The sequence below is a fragment of the Cibotium barometz genome, chromosome 27, assembly GCF_041138505.1.
Source record: "Cibotium barometz isolate CiBa-2024 chromosome 27, ASM4113850v1, whole genome shotgun sequence".
Lineage (NCBI taxonomy): Eukaryota > Viridiplantae > Streptophyta > Polypodiopsida > Cyatheales > Cibotiaceae > Cibotium > Cibotium barometz.
Window position 1 is genome coordinate 46,434,254 of NC_141072.1, and position 14,246 is coordinate 46,448,499.

The 14,246-nt window shown below is 41.3% G+C and overlaps 1 protein-coding gene across 1 annotated transcript; it reads right to left on the reverse strand.

Moving 5' to 3' along the window:
* Nucleotides 1-1,011: 1,011 nt before the first annotated feature.
* On the reverse strand, nucleotides 1,012-3,854 carry LOC147623461 (uncharacterized). Its single transcript, XM_086821620.1, has 6 exons — nucleotides 3,410-3,854; nucleotides 2,606-2,740; nucleotides 2,322-2,497; nucleotides 2,121-2,246; nucleotides 1,335-1,451; nucleotides 1,012-1,212 (listed from the first exon to the last, which is right to left on the reverse strand). The coding sequence occupies exons 1-6, from the start codon at nucleotides 3,801-3,803 to the stop codon at nucleotides 1,117-1,119; spliced, it is 1,044 nt and encodes a 347-aa protein (XP_086677746.1). The 5' UTR covers nucleotides 3,804-3,854; the 3' UTR covers nucleotides 1,012-1,116.
* Between the last annotated feature and the right edge of the window lie 10,392 nt (nucleotides 3,855-14,246).

Sequence of the window (14,246 nt, forward strand, 5' to 3'; positions counted from 1 at the left end):
TTGTTTCATCCTCTGCAGGCGACTGCATCTCCTCCACAACAGGCGGCTGCATCTCCTCCACAAGCAACGGCGTGTCCCCTCTACAAGCGGCTACGTGGGGTTGCACCTCCCTTCTATAGGCGGCTACAGGCGGCTCTACACCTCCTAGGTGGCTACACCTTCCACACAGGCAGCTCCTCATCCTCCTCGACAGGCTGCTGCGGCCTGGTGTCCCTCTCAAATAGCTGCACACAAACACCTTAGGTATTTGTCTTCCATTAGCGAGCTACAAGTGGATTCACATTTAAGTAAAGGATTTTGTTGTAAATCTGATAAAGGATTCTCTCTACCGCTAACACCCGTTCGGTGCCGAGTAGTCCAAGCTTTTCAGAACCACGGTCCATGGGTGCCGAGATCGGGAGAGCCAGGCGTTAGTACGGGAGCGCCTGTCTGTGCGTGGTCCTGGAACACCAGTGGGGCGTTCTCCGCGGATTCCAGTGAAGGCACAGGACCGTAGAGACTTGAAAACTCAAGTGGGTCGCTCTCCTTAGAACGTTTCGAGTCTCTTGTTTGGTACTGTATTCATCTCAGTTGTACATGGACATCATTTGGTTCATTGATCCCTTGGAGCATTGTATTTGTTAAATACTCCCAAAAATATACCATATATTGAGGGGGGGGTCGGCCCGTTCCGGCCCCAGTGCTGGTGTCCATCTATCAACATTTCATTTCATTTCATTTTCAGTTGTTATTAAGTTGTCCATTCAAATTGTGATATTTAAGTTGTGCTATTACGCGTGTGGGTGTCCAACGGAGTCTATTCCCGCTGGACGGGATCGGTTTCAGCACCATTACATGGCTGTGTTATTCAGGAGAATAGTGGGAACTGTTGTTGAATGTCATGTCTTGAAGTCGCCAGCCCACCTGTGTATCGTACCTTTCAGGTACCGAAGCACTCTTTTACCTGCAATCCAGTGAGCCTTGCTTGGTTTTTAACCGCTGAGCATGGTGCTGCCATGTGTCCAGACACACTAGCATCAAAATGTACTACCAACAGGTTTATATCATTCTTACACAAAACATATCGTAAAAGTTATATAGATCAGTTTGAGCATACATTAGCATGTACAAAGCTTCTCAATGTGACTTTGTTGGATCCCATGCAACAACAAACCCCTCATCAAGGGCATCCAGTTCAGCCATTTCAGAATCCAATAACTTGAAGTCAAAAACCTGTCAATCCATAGACATGCACAGAAATCACCCTCCGGAAGGTGCATGAACAGTCCCAGCATACAAATCGGCATGTCAAGACACCTTATCAACTGACGTTTAGCTCTTACATAGATCTTTACCTGTGAATTCTCAGCTATGCGCACTGGGTTCACCGACTTCGGGATTGTCACAAAATTCTTCTGTATGCACCAACGTATGAGTATTTGTGCAGGTGTCTTCGTGTGCTTCTTTGCAATCTGTTCAGAGCAGAGGCAAGACTCTTTTCACAAATCATCAATAATTTTATAGTGACTCTCACTGGAAGGTATAATCTAGCTATTCATTTCCAAAAAGAGTTCCTGGAAAGCATGCTCCTATTCAAATCATCTCTAAATTCTCTTACCTATCCTAGGTGAACTAAGACATAACAAGCCAAGTGAGAGGGACTTGAAAAACCCTGGACAGAAAAGAGGGGAGAAGGGGATTGTTTAAAAGGCAAGTGGTCCCTAATATGGAGACCCAAACCTTCAAATGGAATGAAAAGACACTCCTCAGAGCCCCTGCCACAGAGGCACAGGAATGCCAGAGGACAAAACAAAGCCAGCAATATGCACATGGTGGGGAAAGACAGTGCCACAAAGGTAGCTAGTGCGCCTGTAAGAGGAGCCATGATTCAGCTGCTCTGGTCAGGGCTTAAAAACCATTTCTACCCATTCACTCACTGCATGCGCTCTCAGGCTTCCAACGGCAGCTCCTCTGGCCTCTCCCTTAGATTCTGTGTAATGGTTTCCATGTGTGTGCAACCTTCCTGGTGAAGGTGTAGGGATAAGCCATGCCTACATGTATTCGTCACATTTGGAGCATAACTAAAACCATAAATCTTGCAAATTTACAAAGAAATTATTAGGAGCAGCAGCTTAGCTTACCTTTACTACAACAGGCTCGCTTAGTCGCTGGCCTCTAGTCAGAGGTGAATAGGCTTCCATGACAATGTTTTCTTTGTGGCAAAACTCAGCAAGCTCTTTGCGCAAGTTGAACGGGTGCAACTCCACCTGCCATATACACAACGTTAGCTGAGGGACTTTATGCAGTCAAGGCACAAACCTCATAAAACTAAGTGTTGTTACCTGATTTATGGAAGGCCGGATTTCACAATTAGCAAACAACTCTTTAAGGTGGTGAATGCCGTAATTACTAACGCCTATCGATTTCGCCTTTCCACTCTTGAGTATCTTTTCCATAGCCCTCCATGTATCAAGCCTCTTGCGAGGTGCCAGGGGAGAATGCACCAAGTACAGATCCACTAAAGAAGCCGTTATGGGCAATGTAAGTATACACATACTAAATTGGAGTAACATGGCAATGTAAGTATACTCATAGTAAACTGAAACTTTTGAAGAATTTGTTTTACCATACTCCAAGCCAAGCTCTTTTAAGCTTTGGTCAAAAGCTTTCAATGTGCTTTCATAGCCATGGTCAGAATTCCAAAGCTTCGTTGTGATGAAAATTTCCTCCCTTGGAATTTTACTAGCTCGGATGGCATTTCCTACAAAAACAGAAATTGTACTCAGCTTGATTACTTTTCTACTGCAGCACAAACCACACAATTTCATGTTCAAGGGCCTCTACAGATATGAAAAGCTTGGGCAATGTAACTCCATGATGGACGGGCAGTAACAAGCCAAACAACCCCGCCCATCATCAGAAGTCTGACAACTTTTAGATAAGACCCCGAACAAATTTTAATATCTGTTGACCAGGTTATGATTGGAATTTTCTGCGAGGATTTTTACACAGTATGCAGATCTCTCATGTGTACAGTTTCCCTGTGCCATACCTCCCAAGGCAAGCTAGATTTTTTTTTTCTGCAGAAGTTCGGCAAGATGATGTTAAGACAAAAATTAGGGTAAGGAGAAATTGTGGCGTAGAGGTCTCTGGTTGGGGTTATCCTCTGCTCAAGTTAGGGCTTCTGTACAGATTTTGACTGTAGCTTTTTCCCATGTTAAGATAAGGGTTCCCAGCTAGGTATTGTTTCCTGATTATATTTTACAAATTCGACCTAGAATTTGATTAGGTTTAAATTTTTGCTAAGATTAGGACTCTTGAACAGATTCTTTTTTCCCCCGCAAAGAGACTTCTTTTGAACAGATTTGGGCTCTCTGAAAAGCAGAAGATGAAATAATTCCTCTGAAAAACTTAAAATACAGATACACACCGACTGCTCGCTCATTTCCGTAGAGCTGAGCTGTGTCAATATGGCGATAGCCGTGCTCGAGGGCGAACGAAACGGCCTGGAATGAGGCTTCGGCGGGCATGAGGTAGACGCCCAGACCGAGCAGAGGGATGCGCACAGGTAGCCCCTGATACCCCGCATTCACCAGCTCCACCCGATTCTCATGAAGAGCCCGTCTGTTAGTGTCCTGATTGGCCATGGCGGCACGGGGTCCAACAATCGAGGAGAAGGTGCGGCTATGGTGAGCATCCAGGTTGGGGTTAGGGTTAAGGTAAGGGAGAAGGTGAAGGTTAGGGTTTTGCCTGACACAACGAGAATAAGGGTTCTGCCTGCCAAATTCGCTAAGCAGAGGTGGGCTGACGTGAGTTGCGACCATGGATGATGTAAAAGACCTTGCGATCAACGGATCAACGTTTGGTGTGTCTATTCCCTATTTTAGAGAATAGGTGTTTATGTTTATCGCAGAGCTTTTGCACTTTTGAGGGGTGAAAAGAGCATTGTGAGTTTGTCTGTGATGCGCTCATAAGTCTCCATTGCACACATGGGAATTGAATCTTGAACTTTTGGCGTAAGTGTTGTCCCAGGAGGCGGTAGGTACAGCTTCTGGTTGGTTGGTTGCCATTGGGTTTGAATGCACACATGGGAATTGAATCTTGAACTTTTGGCATAAGTGTTGTCCCAAGAGGCGGTAGGTACAGCTTCTGGTTGGTTGCCATTGGGTTTGAATGAACACACAAGCTCTTGTTTATTTATTAAATAGCTTGCTTGGTGTTGCTTGGGTTTGCATTCCTATCAAACTTTAGGTGAAGCTGTTGAGGTTAAAGTCCGTGGTTAGGCTGCCTTCACTTGGTGCTGAGGTTTCTTTCTTTATGCAGGCATAGGGGACTTTTTGATGCGCTTGGGAATCCAAGCTTTGGTATTTCCTTGGTAGTACGCTTGTGCTTGCAGTAATCTTTTGGGTACCCGCACTTGTTGAAATGTTGGAGTTCGTTGAGGAACTTGCATAGGCTTTTGTGGACGGTGTTGTGGGGTACTTTTCTTTTTCCATGGCCTTTGAGTGCTTCATTGAGGAAGAGGATTTGATAATTAAGCCACCCAAATCGGATTAGTGTCTTCATAGTAGCCTTGGGGAACTTTTTCAGGAATAGCTACTGACTGTGAGGTTTCAGCATTGAACTTTGCTGGTGTTAAAGGAGTAGATGCTTTATCAGAGTTGGTCGTTGAGGCAAAGGATAGGTCATTGTGTAGAGGAGCTTCTGTGGAAGAGGCCTTCTTGAGACTTTGGAGGCTTGGCCCTTTTCTCACGGATAGAGGCGGTGACCCCATTTGGCATTACAGACCACATGTATGGTTGTCCCCCTCCCTCCCCCTGTATGAGATAGCCTTCTCCTCACGGAGCAACCAACTGGAGGAGAAGCATCTCTTTCCCTTTGATCATTTGTCTCCCGCCCTTATATAAGGTGAGGCTATATTAGCCCATCGTGGTTGTACTTAGCCCTTTGTGGCTATTTTTCTTTAACTAATTAAAGGATCTTTTTCTCAGAAAAAAAAAAGATAGGTTGAAAGTTCTAGATCCTCCAAGGTCTCTTCCTCCCTTAAGAGTACTTGCACAATGCCTGCAGGAGTTTTCAAGGTGACTGTTTGCATGGATTCATCAAGTGAATACGAGTCACGTATCCAAGTTCCACCAAGGATGACATCATACTCAAGGGGATCTGGGGTAATATGAAATCTAAATTCCACATCTCCACCGACTATTTGAGTAGCATAGCTAAAGTAACCTGGAACTTCAATGTTTTGTCTATAGGAACCATGGATGTTTCAGCTTCAGATCCTGTTTATGTTTCATATTTCCATTCACTCTCATCCTCTTTTTGACTCTCAGCTTTTTCAAGAGTACCCAATGTGTACAATGGCACACTTGGTCCTCTGACAATTTTAATTGATTTCTGTTTGGAAACTTGTGAATTCTCACAGTCTTGTCCTATGTAGCTCTTTATGTCTTGGTATAACTCATGTTTAGCCTTTAAAGGTGCAAGTGCTGATGCTATGTTGGCTTCACTATATGAGAGAAGAGCATTCCTCCAAAATGAGGATTTGAGAGATTGCTTTAATTTCACAAGGGATTCATCGAATTCCTCACGTGCTTTTTTAACCGCATAATTCGTGCAATCTGCCTCTAATGACTCTTCTATAGAGAGTACGTCTTCCTCTTAAAAGGGGAAGCGATACTCCTCCAGTTTTTGTATTTTGGTTACTTTTTTAGGATTGGCATTACGGGGTGTTAAGAATGTGGATCTAAGGAGGCTCAAAGCTAGTGATCAAAGACATAATAAAAGATTAAGAAAATGAGAATACGAGATTAAGATAGAGACTAATCAATGACACAATAATTAAGGCACAAACTCCATAATCTCATATCAATAATCAAGATCCATACACCCATATATTATAGCCTTGGGAAGGGCTCCAATCCATGCTTTTTGTGCACCCTAGTGCCAACCATGTGTTCATTAATGCTCACACTACATGTGCAACCTTGTGCTTTCCATGTGTCACCTTTTGACCATTGACTTCACCTTTTATACAAGTGACCATACAAATCAACCTTTGACATTAGACCCTTAGTCTATTCCTTTTTCTAATGTGCATGCTTCTTCTCTTGCTCATGTGACTCACTCCCTACCTCTTCCTTGTGCTCTTTGGTTTTTCCCTGTCCTTTATTTTAGCTTTGGTTTCGAGACAGTTTGTTGCCCCTTGTTTTTCTTAGGTTCAAAAGGTTTTTCTTTTTCTTTTGGTTCCTATTTTAAAGCATGTTCTTCTACCCAATTTGAAGTGTTTACTTTTGCATTCTTTTTTACTATCTCTCGTGCCTTAGCTTGTAAGCGTTTAAGCACATTCAAGGGTACCGCGGCCGTTTTGCACACTTAAGATATTAAGAGTTTGTTATGGCTCACCCTAACCCTCCTTGCACATCCAAAAAGAGATTACCTGGTGAACCACAACTCTCGTGAGGATCTTTCCAATGGCCAAGCTTATAACCCTTGAGGTCTCCAAGCTCTACAACTCCTTGAGAAGCAATTCCACTGCGTCTCCCGCAAGCGTTGTCACACCGCCGCGTTGCACTACAGGTCCTCGTCCCTCCTCTCACCTCACTTCACTCACACACACTCACTAGCACGCATTAGGGAGAGAGATTAGCAAGAGAAAGACTCAATTGCACAATGGGAGAGTATGTTGTATTATGAGAGAAATTCACTTATATACATGGCCATAAGTGTTCAAACACTTAAACTATGGCCGATCGGGCACTTTAGGCTCATAAGAGGCCTAATGCTATTACAATGACTGCTCTCATGATATATCCATGAAGTACATCACTTAGGACTTCATCCTAACTTGCTACCACACGCTCTTCGTCACACCATTAACGGGCGCCCGTCCAAGTTATAGCTTTGGACACTATTGCTTTATATCTTGAATGTATGACTATTTGGTGTATCTACCAAATACCATGACTCCTTGATGTAAGATAATGGCGGTAGCTCTTGTTAATCCTAGAATTGGATTAACATTCCCCCCTTCTTGATGGTGATCGTGTCCGCGTGATCGCATTGAAGACCTTTGTGTGGGGAGAATGAATAGGCTTTGTCGATGGCTTTGATGTTGAATGACGTTCAATGGTCTTTGTTCCTTCGGAAGGAATAGGAAAAGCTAGTTAATGAATGAAGATATTGGGAATTGGGTGGGGGGTTTTGCGAGTGATTGCATTTTTATATTTGTGTGAGCCCCCCTTTTTTTTTCTTTGCCCACTTTGTTTTTGGCAATCATCGGCATATTTACATGTGATTTTTGTTAGTAGGGACACTAAGAGATATTAATAATAATGGGAGAGAAGAGAGAGAAGGATCCGGAGGAACGTAGACTTAATCATCAGAACGAGATGGTGATTCTCAGTTCCTCATTTGATTCATTGAAGTGACGTTCATCATTTAAAGTAATTGGCTTGTGATGATGTCCCTTTGTGTGGCAGGATTCTTACTAAATGTTGTTGATTAGGACCTGATCTTGTCTTCTTCTGCCCATGTGCTTTTATGTTTTTATACATAATTAAGTGCTCTTAGAAGTAGATTTTTATGAAGTACAAGATTTGAATCATATAGACTCTTATTGAACTGCTCTATGTTGAAGTAGCCACTTGTTGGTGAGGATTGAAAGAATTGCGTCGACTTGCGAGGCTAATATAGATATCTTCACTACGGATTGAAGATCATTGATTTGTGAAGATGGTGGCATCGTTTGGAGAGGTTTATAATTTGAAGGGAAATTCCAGGTGATGGGTTGTACCATCATTGACCAGGCTTTCGCCCACCATGGCCTCCCCCATCCAGAGATGTACCTGGAAGTTTTCGATGGTGAGTCTTTGGTGCAAATGTTCTCCAGTGCATGAGTATGGATATGTACTCATGGAGCAGCTGCTACATTAATTTAGCCAAAAGAATAGTAAGCAATAAGCTTAACAACTATATAGTGGCTATTGTGTGATATGGCTTAATCCATGATGAGGCTTAAATGTGAAAGTACAGGTTCTTAAGCCGTGAGATGGAACTCCTTAAGATGGAATTTCGTGAATTTGCAGATTTGACCCTTTTTTTTTAATGGGTCATCTAAGTCATGATTTGCAAGCAATAGCTTCTTATGTGCTCATTTCTTACTTCCAGAGGGGTGACAAGAGCATTGTTATTTTTTTCTTGATGTGCTCCTAAGTCTCCGTATTTGATCTTGAATTTATTGCGAGAAATAATGTCGAGGCAGTAGGGAAGACTGCTGATTGTTTTCTTGAACAGACAAGCTCTTATGTTGGTGCTGAATGCATGAGAGTGGTGGGGGGATATGCTTGTTGTTGCTTGGGATTCATTCTTGTCGAACTATAGGTGAAGTTGTTGGGGTTGAAGTCGGTGGTGAGATTGAAAGTTCCTTGCCCCCTCCGTGCAATGGATTCGGGGGTGCTAGCAGCGAAAGTAGCACTCCTTGTGCGGGGTAGGATCCCTCATTCGGGGTAGGATCCCTATCCCCTCCGTGCAACAGATTCGGGGGTGCTAGCAGCGGAAGTAGCACTCCTTATGCGGGGTAGGATCCCTCACTCGGGGCCTCGCCCATGGATATCCGGACAAGAGACTAATCCCTCAGTTCTTCAAAAATCGAACCCGGAAAAACTTCCCTCGCCCAGAAAGCACGAGCGATTCCTCCAGGATATTTTTACTCTAATGTAGTCAGGGTCATTACTGACCAAACTAATTCGATCGAACTTGTGAGTCTCTTGGTGGTCAGATCAAGGAAGAAACTTGCACTTGGGTCATAGAAACCAATGCTTTTTTCCCCATCTAGAGGCACAGCCGTTGATTCTTTTTCCATAGAACAATTACTATCCGGGATTTACTTCATCTATCGTACTACAACAGAATTGAGTCTCATTTTACGGATCCATCAGTCGTACCCAGTCCCATGGATTAGAGCCAACTGCCCAACCACTGTAGTGATGGGATCCAATTAGAAATTTGGTTAGGTTTTGTCCTAGGTACCAGGGAAAGAGTTCCCTGGTACCTAGGACAGGGAAAGAGTTCCCAGGCCCCCTAGCCGGATATTCATGCAAATTTAACGCCAGTCACACCACTTACACACCCAATATGAAATCGCCTTTTTTACATATTCATTTATCTTTAAAACAATCATTTAATGAAACCATAGTGTCACCGATCATATTCCTCCAAAATATCCAATCATTCCTTCATCGGTGTACCTATGGCACCACCTGTCCCTCAGCGGCCTTTTCGATAGTTCCTAGCTCATAGTACCCGACAATATAATCACTTATAAAAATCAAGATGGAATCTCTGTTGAAGATCAGCAAGATCAACCAACAACTCCATATAAAAGAGCCATGGACTCATCCGTTGAGGACCAGCAAGGTTAATCAACCAGATCCATGCCCGGTTTCAGAAAACAACTCTTACTCCTTGTTCCAATATCTTCCCCGATGCACGTGTGGGTATCTTTGGCGACCCAGAGCCCGAGCACCGTATGGTCAGCACCCTCTAGGATCCTTCGCAGGGTGACCTAGCGCTTCACTCATAGGCCGCTTCCTTGGTCCCTCATCCACCGTACCGAAAGCTCACCATTTAAATCGGACCGATGCTGGTCAAGACCTCGGCCGACCTTGCTACACGAGATGTCCTCCATTGATTCTCTGTCAGCTATTGTAACTTTATCAGTTAGGTCACCAACGACCTCATTCACAAGACGGTCAAACTGCTTCCCCAGCATTTTTGACATGAAACAGTCATTTAAAAACTGGTCATAAACACAGTTCCTATAATGAACTCTCGTCTTTCACATTGTTTCACATCCGTCCACATTACTTAATCCACATCCATTTCATATGTATACCCATTCTCATCCAACCACATCATTTTCCATCTCATCACATCATTCCTCATTTATTCTCATCACATCTCATCCACTCGCATCAACCCATATTCACATCCCATCACACCTCATTCATTTCACATCTGTCTCAATTTACATCACATCTCATCTCATTCATTTCACATCTCATCTCATTCATTCTTATCCCGATTCACATCACATCACATCTCATCCATTCACATTCACATCACATCACATCTCATCCATTCACATGCCATATCATACATTTACATCTGATTCGCATGACATCACATCTCATTCATTCACATCATGATTCACATCACATCACATCTCATTCATTCACTCACATCGATATCACATCCTTTCACATACACATTCACATCATCCATTCTTTCACATACACATCCACATCTATACATACACATCCACATCCATTCTTCCACATACATATCCACATTCATACTTCCACATACACATCCACATTCATTCTTCCACATACACATCCACATCCATTCTTCCACATACACATCCACATTCATACTTCCATATACACATCCATATCCTTTCTTCCACATACACATCCACATCCATACATACACATCCACATCCATTCTTCCACATACACATCCACATTCATTCTTCCACATACACATTCACATTCAATCTTCCACATACACATCCACATCCATACATACACATTCACATCCATTCTTCCACATACACATCCACATTCATACTTCCACATACACATCCATATCCATTCTTCCACTTACACATCCACATCCATACATCCACATCCATTCTTCGATATACACATCCACATTCAATCTTCCACATACACATCCACATCCATACATACACATCCACATTCATTCTTCCACATACACATTTCTCATAGTTAAAATAAATTTATATAAATTTTATCTTTGAATTTAATTAAAATACTCATTAATTCCAATATGCTAGGAATTTCTCTTTTCCCATCTCAATGATGGAATTCCAAATGTCATAGGAATTCCTCTTTTAACATTTAAATATTTCTTATAGATAAAACAAACTTATCTAAATTTTATCTTTGAATTTAATTAAAATACTCATTAATTCCAATATGCTAGGAATTTCTCTTTTCCCATCTCAATGATGGAATTCCAAATGTTATAGGAATTCCTCTTTTAACATTAAAAATGAATTACTAGAAATTCCTCTTTTGCTAATTACTATTTATGTATAAACATAAAAATCAAATTTTTCATGATTATAATGAGAATCATTCAATTAATCTAGGATGATTAATCCTAGAATATGGTAGGAAGTCCTCTTTTCATAATATAAATGAAAATGATTTATGTGTTTATTTTTCAAAAAATTTACCATAGCTCCGCTGGTGCTATTACTGATAATTCTCAATAAATTTGAAAGAATAAAGTTTAGTATTATTCATGTGACTAGAATAACCACTAATTGGATCATTATCTAATTATGGATTGATTCTTAATTTTACCATAAATTAAATAGCATAAAAGTATCAAAAGCCATTATTTTGGCCTCCAATTAGACAAGCATAGAAATTACTTTTAGATTAGAGAAATGCTTCATGAGAAGCTTCATTTGAATTGAGAATAGGTCATTGGAATGACCATTCTTTGGGGGGGGGAGAGAGAGAGAGAGAGAGAGAGAGAGAGAGAGAGAGAGAGAGAGAGAAATGCTTAAAAACCATTATAAATTAAGCATAAATAGAAATTTATGTATTTCTTCATTACAATACATTAAAGAACTTCAATAGTATTCAAAAGCCATTTAAATTAATGTTTCTCAAGCTTGAGAGGGGTTGAGAAGAGAAACATTTGGAGATTTAAGAAAAAGAAGACAATAATCCACACTTTACCTTCTAAATTACTTGATTCTTTGATCACATTAGAGGCCCCCAACCAATTAATTGGTTTGGTATGTTGTTGGAGTCACCAAGGAAGATTGAAGAGAGAGAGAGAAGCTCTAATCTCTTCAATTTGTAGAGGATTTTTAGAGGATAATAGAAAATATCATTATTTCAGTATAATACTGGCATGGTATAGTTCTCATATTTTTTTACAAAGGGCTAAGGATCTATTTATAGGTGAGGGAGGCCTCTAACCAAGTCCAACTAGGTTCTAGAATTTTCCAGGCTCAGTTTGGCTGAATTTGGACAAGATTTGGACCTAGTTTGTCTCCCTTTTGATTTGGTTTGATCTAGGAGAGAGGAGAGATAAAAATACCACAATATTTTTGAGTTTAAACTCCACCACATAAGTGAAATAGGCGCCTCCTTGAAGAGCTCCCTTCTTCTTACCAAGGTGTCAAAATTGAATCATTACACCCAAAATATCTCATTTTTTTAGTAATACTCAGTTTTTTACTAATAAACCTTATCCTTACTCTTCATCTTATGTGAGCATTTACTCATTTTTGGGGGTTTTTCTTTTATAAATTGGATTTATCTCCTCCCCACATTTGGATTGATCCTATTAGCCCATAGGAAGCTTAATTGGACCATAATCCAAAAATATCTGAAAATCTAGACCCTTAGGCTAAGGTCCTTTATACTTCTTTTCAATTAATTCCAAATGCACATTGGAAAGTTCTTTTTGAATTTCTGTTTCAAGGGAAACCATTTTAGACAATAGCAGGATTTTTATATCCAAAAATATATTTTGGATTATCTCTCTCTAGACATTTTCTCTCTCTAGGTCAAAACAGGGTAAAACAGAATCTTTCTTTTATTTCAAAGAGGGGAATAATTACAAGATCAGAAGGGGAGGTTCTTACACCTGTACATCTCAAAAGCTGGAGGGAGGAATCTTACAGAGGTTTTCTTCACATTGTTCGATTTTGGCAACCATATGATTGAATTACCATCATAGTATCCTTGTTGTTGAAGTACATGCACAGGCATCCATCTTTGACGAACACTGTAATTTGGTGGCCAATGTGCTTAGTGTTGAAGCTTTCTTCTTTGTGCAAGCTTAGGGGACTTTGTTATGCGTTTGGGGACCTAAGCTTTAGTATTTCTTTGGGTAGTACCGTTGTGCTTGTTGCAGCAGTGTTTTTGGTACTACCCACACTTGTTGCATTGTGGAGTTCTTTTAGGAACTTGCATAGGCTTTTGTGGACGGTGTTGTGGAGTACTTTTCTTTTTCCTTGGGTTTCGAGTGCTGCATTGAGGAAGAGGTTTTGACTATCGAGGCACCCAAATTTGATTGGCACCTTCATACAGCCTTGAGCTATAAGTAGCTACTTCTCCACCCATATTTTGATACTATTAAGATACCTTGATTATGGTTGTTGTGGTGGAGTTTTCTTTTGGATTGATGTGGAAGGTTTGGGGCCCTCCTTGACTTTGGTTGGCGTGCTGAGGCTGCGGGTTTGAGACTCATGGGCATTGTTGATGATGATGAGGTTAGAGTCGCTTGTGGAGTGGCTGTCGATGACAAGGCCTTTGAGCATGTGGTTGTCTCCTTTGGTGAGGTTTGTCGATGAAGATGCATAGGCTCTGGGGTCTTTCGTTTGAGTTCCTTGTTAGAGATAGATTGTTTGGCTCTAGGAACTTCTTCAAGAATAGTTGCTGATTGCGAGGTTATGGCAACAAACTTCGTAGGTGAGGATGGGGTTGAAGGAGTAGATGCTTTATCAAAGTCGGTCGTTGACGCAGATGGTAGGTCATTGTGTAGAGGGGCTTACGTGGAAGAGGCTTGTATCCTTTTACGTTCAGTATCATAGATATCCATTAAAGTTGGATCCTTTTCCTTGCAGTATGGTATTGCCAACTTTTTGTTGTTGACCATCATGATGACTCTATCACTAGCAAAGCACAGTGGTGCTTGGGCAGAAATAGTCCATTTATGCCCCAAGATTAAATCTGCTTCCAAAACATACTCAACCACAAAAAACTTGCAAGTAAGGGGGTTAGTTTCAATATACATTGTATGTTCAAAGTACCCCATACATGGCATGTTCAAGTCTTATGTAAAGGAAATCCTTTTAGGATGTGCCGTGAGTGTTGGTTGACCTAACAAATCCCATAGCTCGAGAGTCATGAGATTGTATTTTCGTGTTGGATAAAGTTGTGCTTGAGCTGTGGTGATTTTATTTGAAATTTTGTGTCCAACCAGAATCCTAGGGATCTTTTCAGTAAGATATGTTGGAAGTTCCAGCTCCTACAAGGTTTCTTTCTCCCATAATAGCAATTGTACATTGCCTACAGGAGTGTTCAAGGTGACTGTTTGCATGGATTCATCTAGTGAATACAACAATTCACCTATCAAGGATGATATCATACTCAAGGAAATCTAGGGTAATATGAAATGCAAATTCAATATAGCCATCGATTGTTTAAGTA

What these genes read in the sequence shown, in the direction of transcription:
- LOC147623461 (XM_086821620.1), bottom strand. Translation starts at nt 3,803, where the DNA reads ATGGTCGCAACTCACGTCAGCCCACCTCTGCTTAGCGAATTTGGCAGG. An exon ending in TCCGGCCTTCCATAAATCAG is followed by an intron (nt 2,247 to 2,321) that starts GTAACAACACTT and finishes TGTATATGGCAG; the next exon opens with GTGGAGTTGCACCCGTTCAA. An exon ending in GCATAGCTGAGAATTCACAG is followed by an intron (nt 1,213 to 1,334) that starts GTAAAGATCTAT and finishes ATGGATTGACAG; the next exon opens with GTTTTTGACTTCAAGTTATT.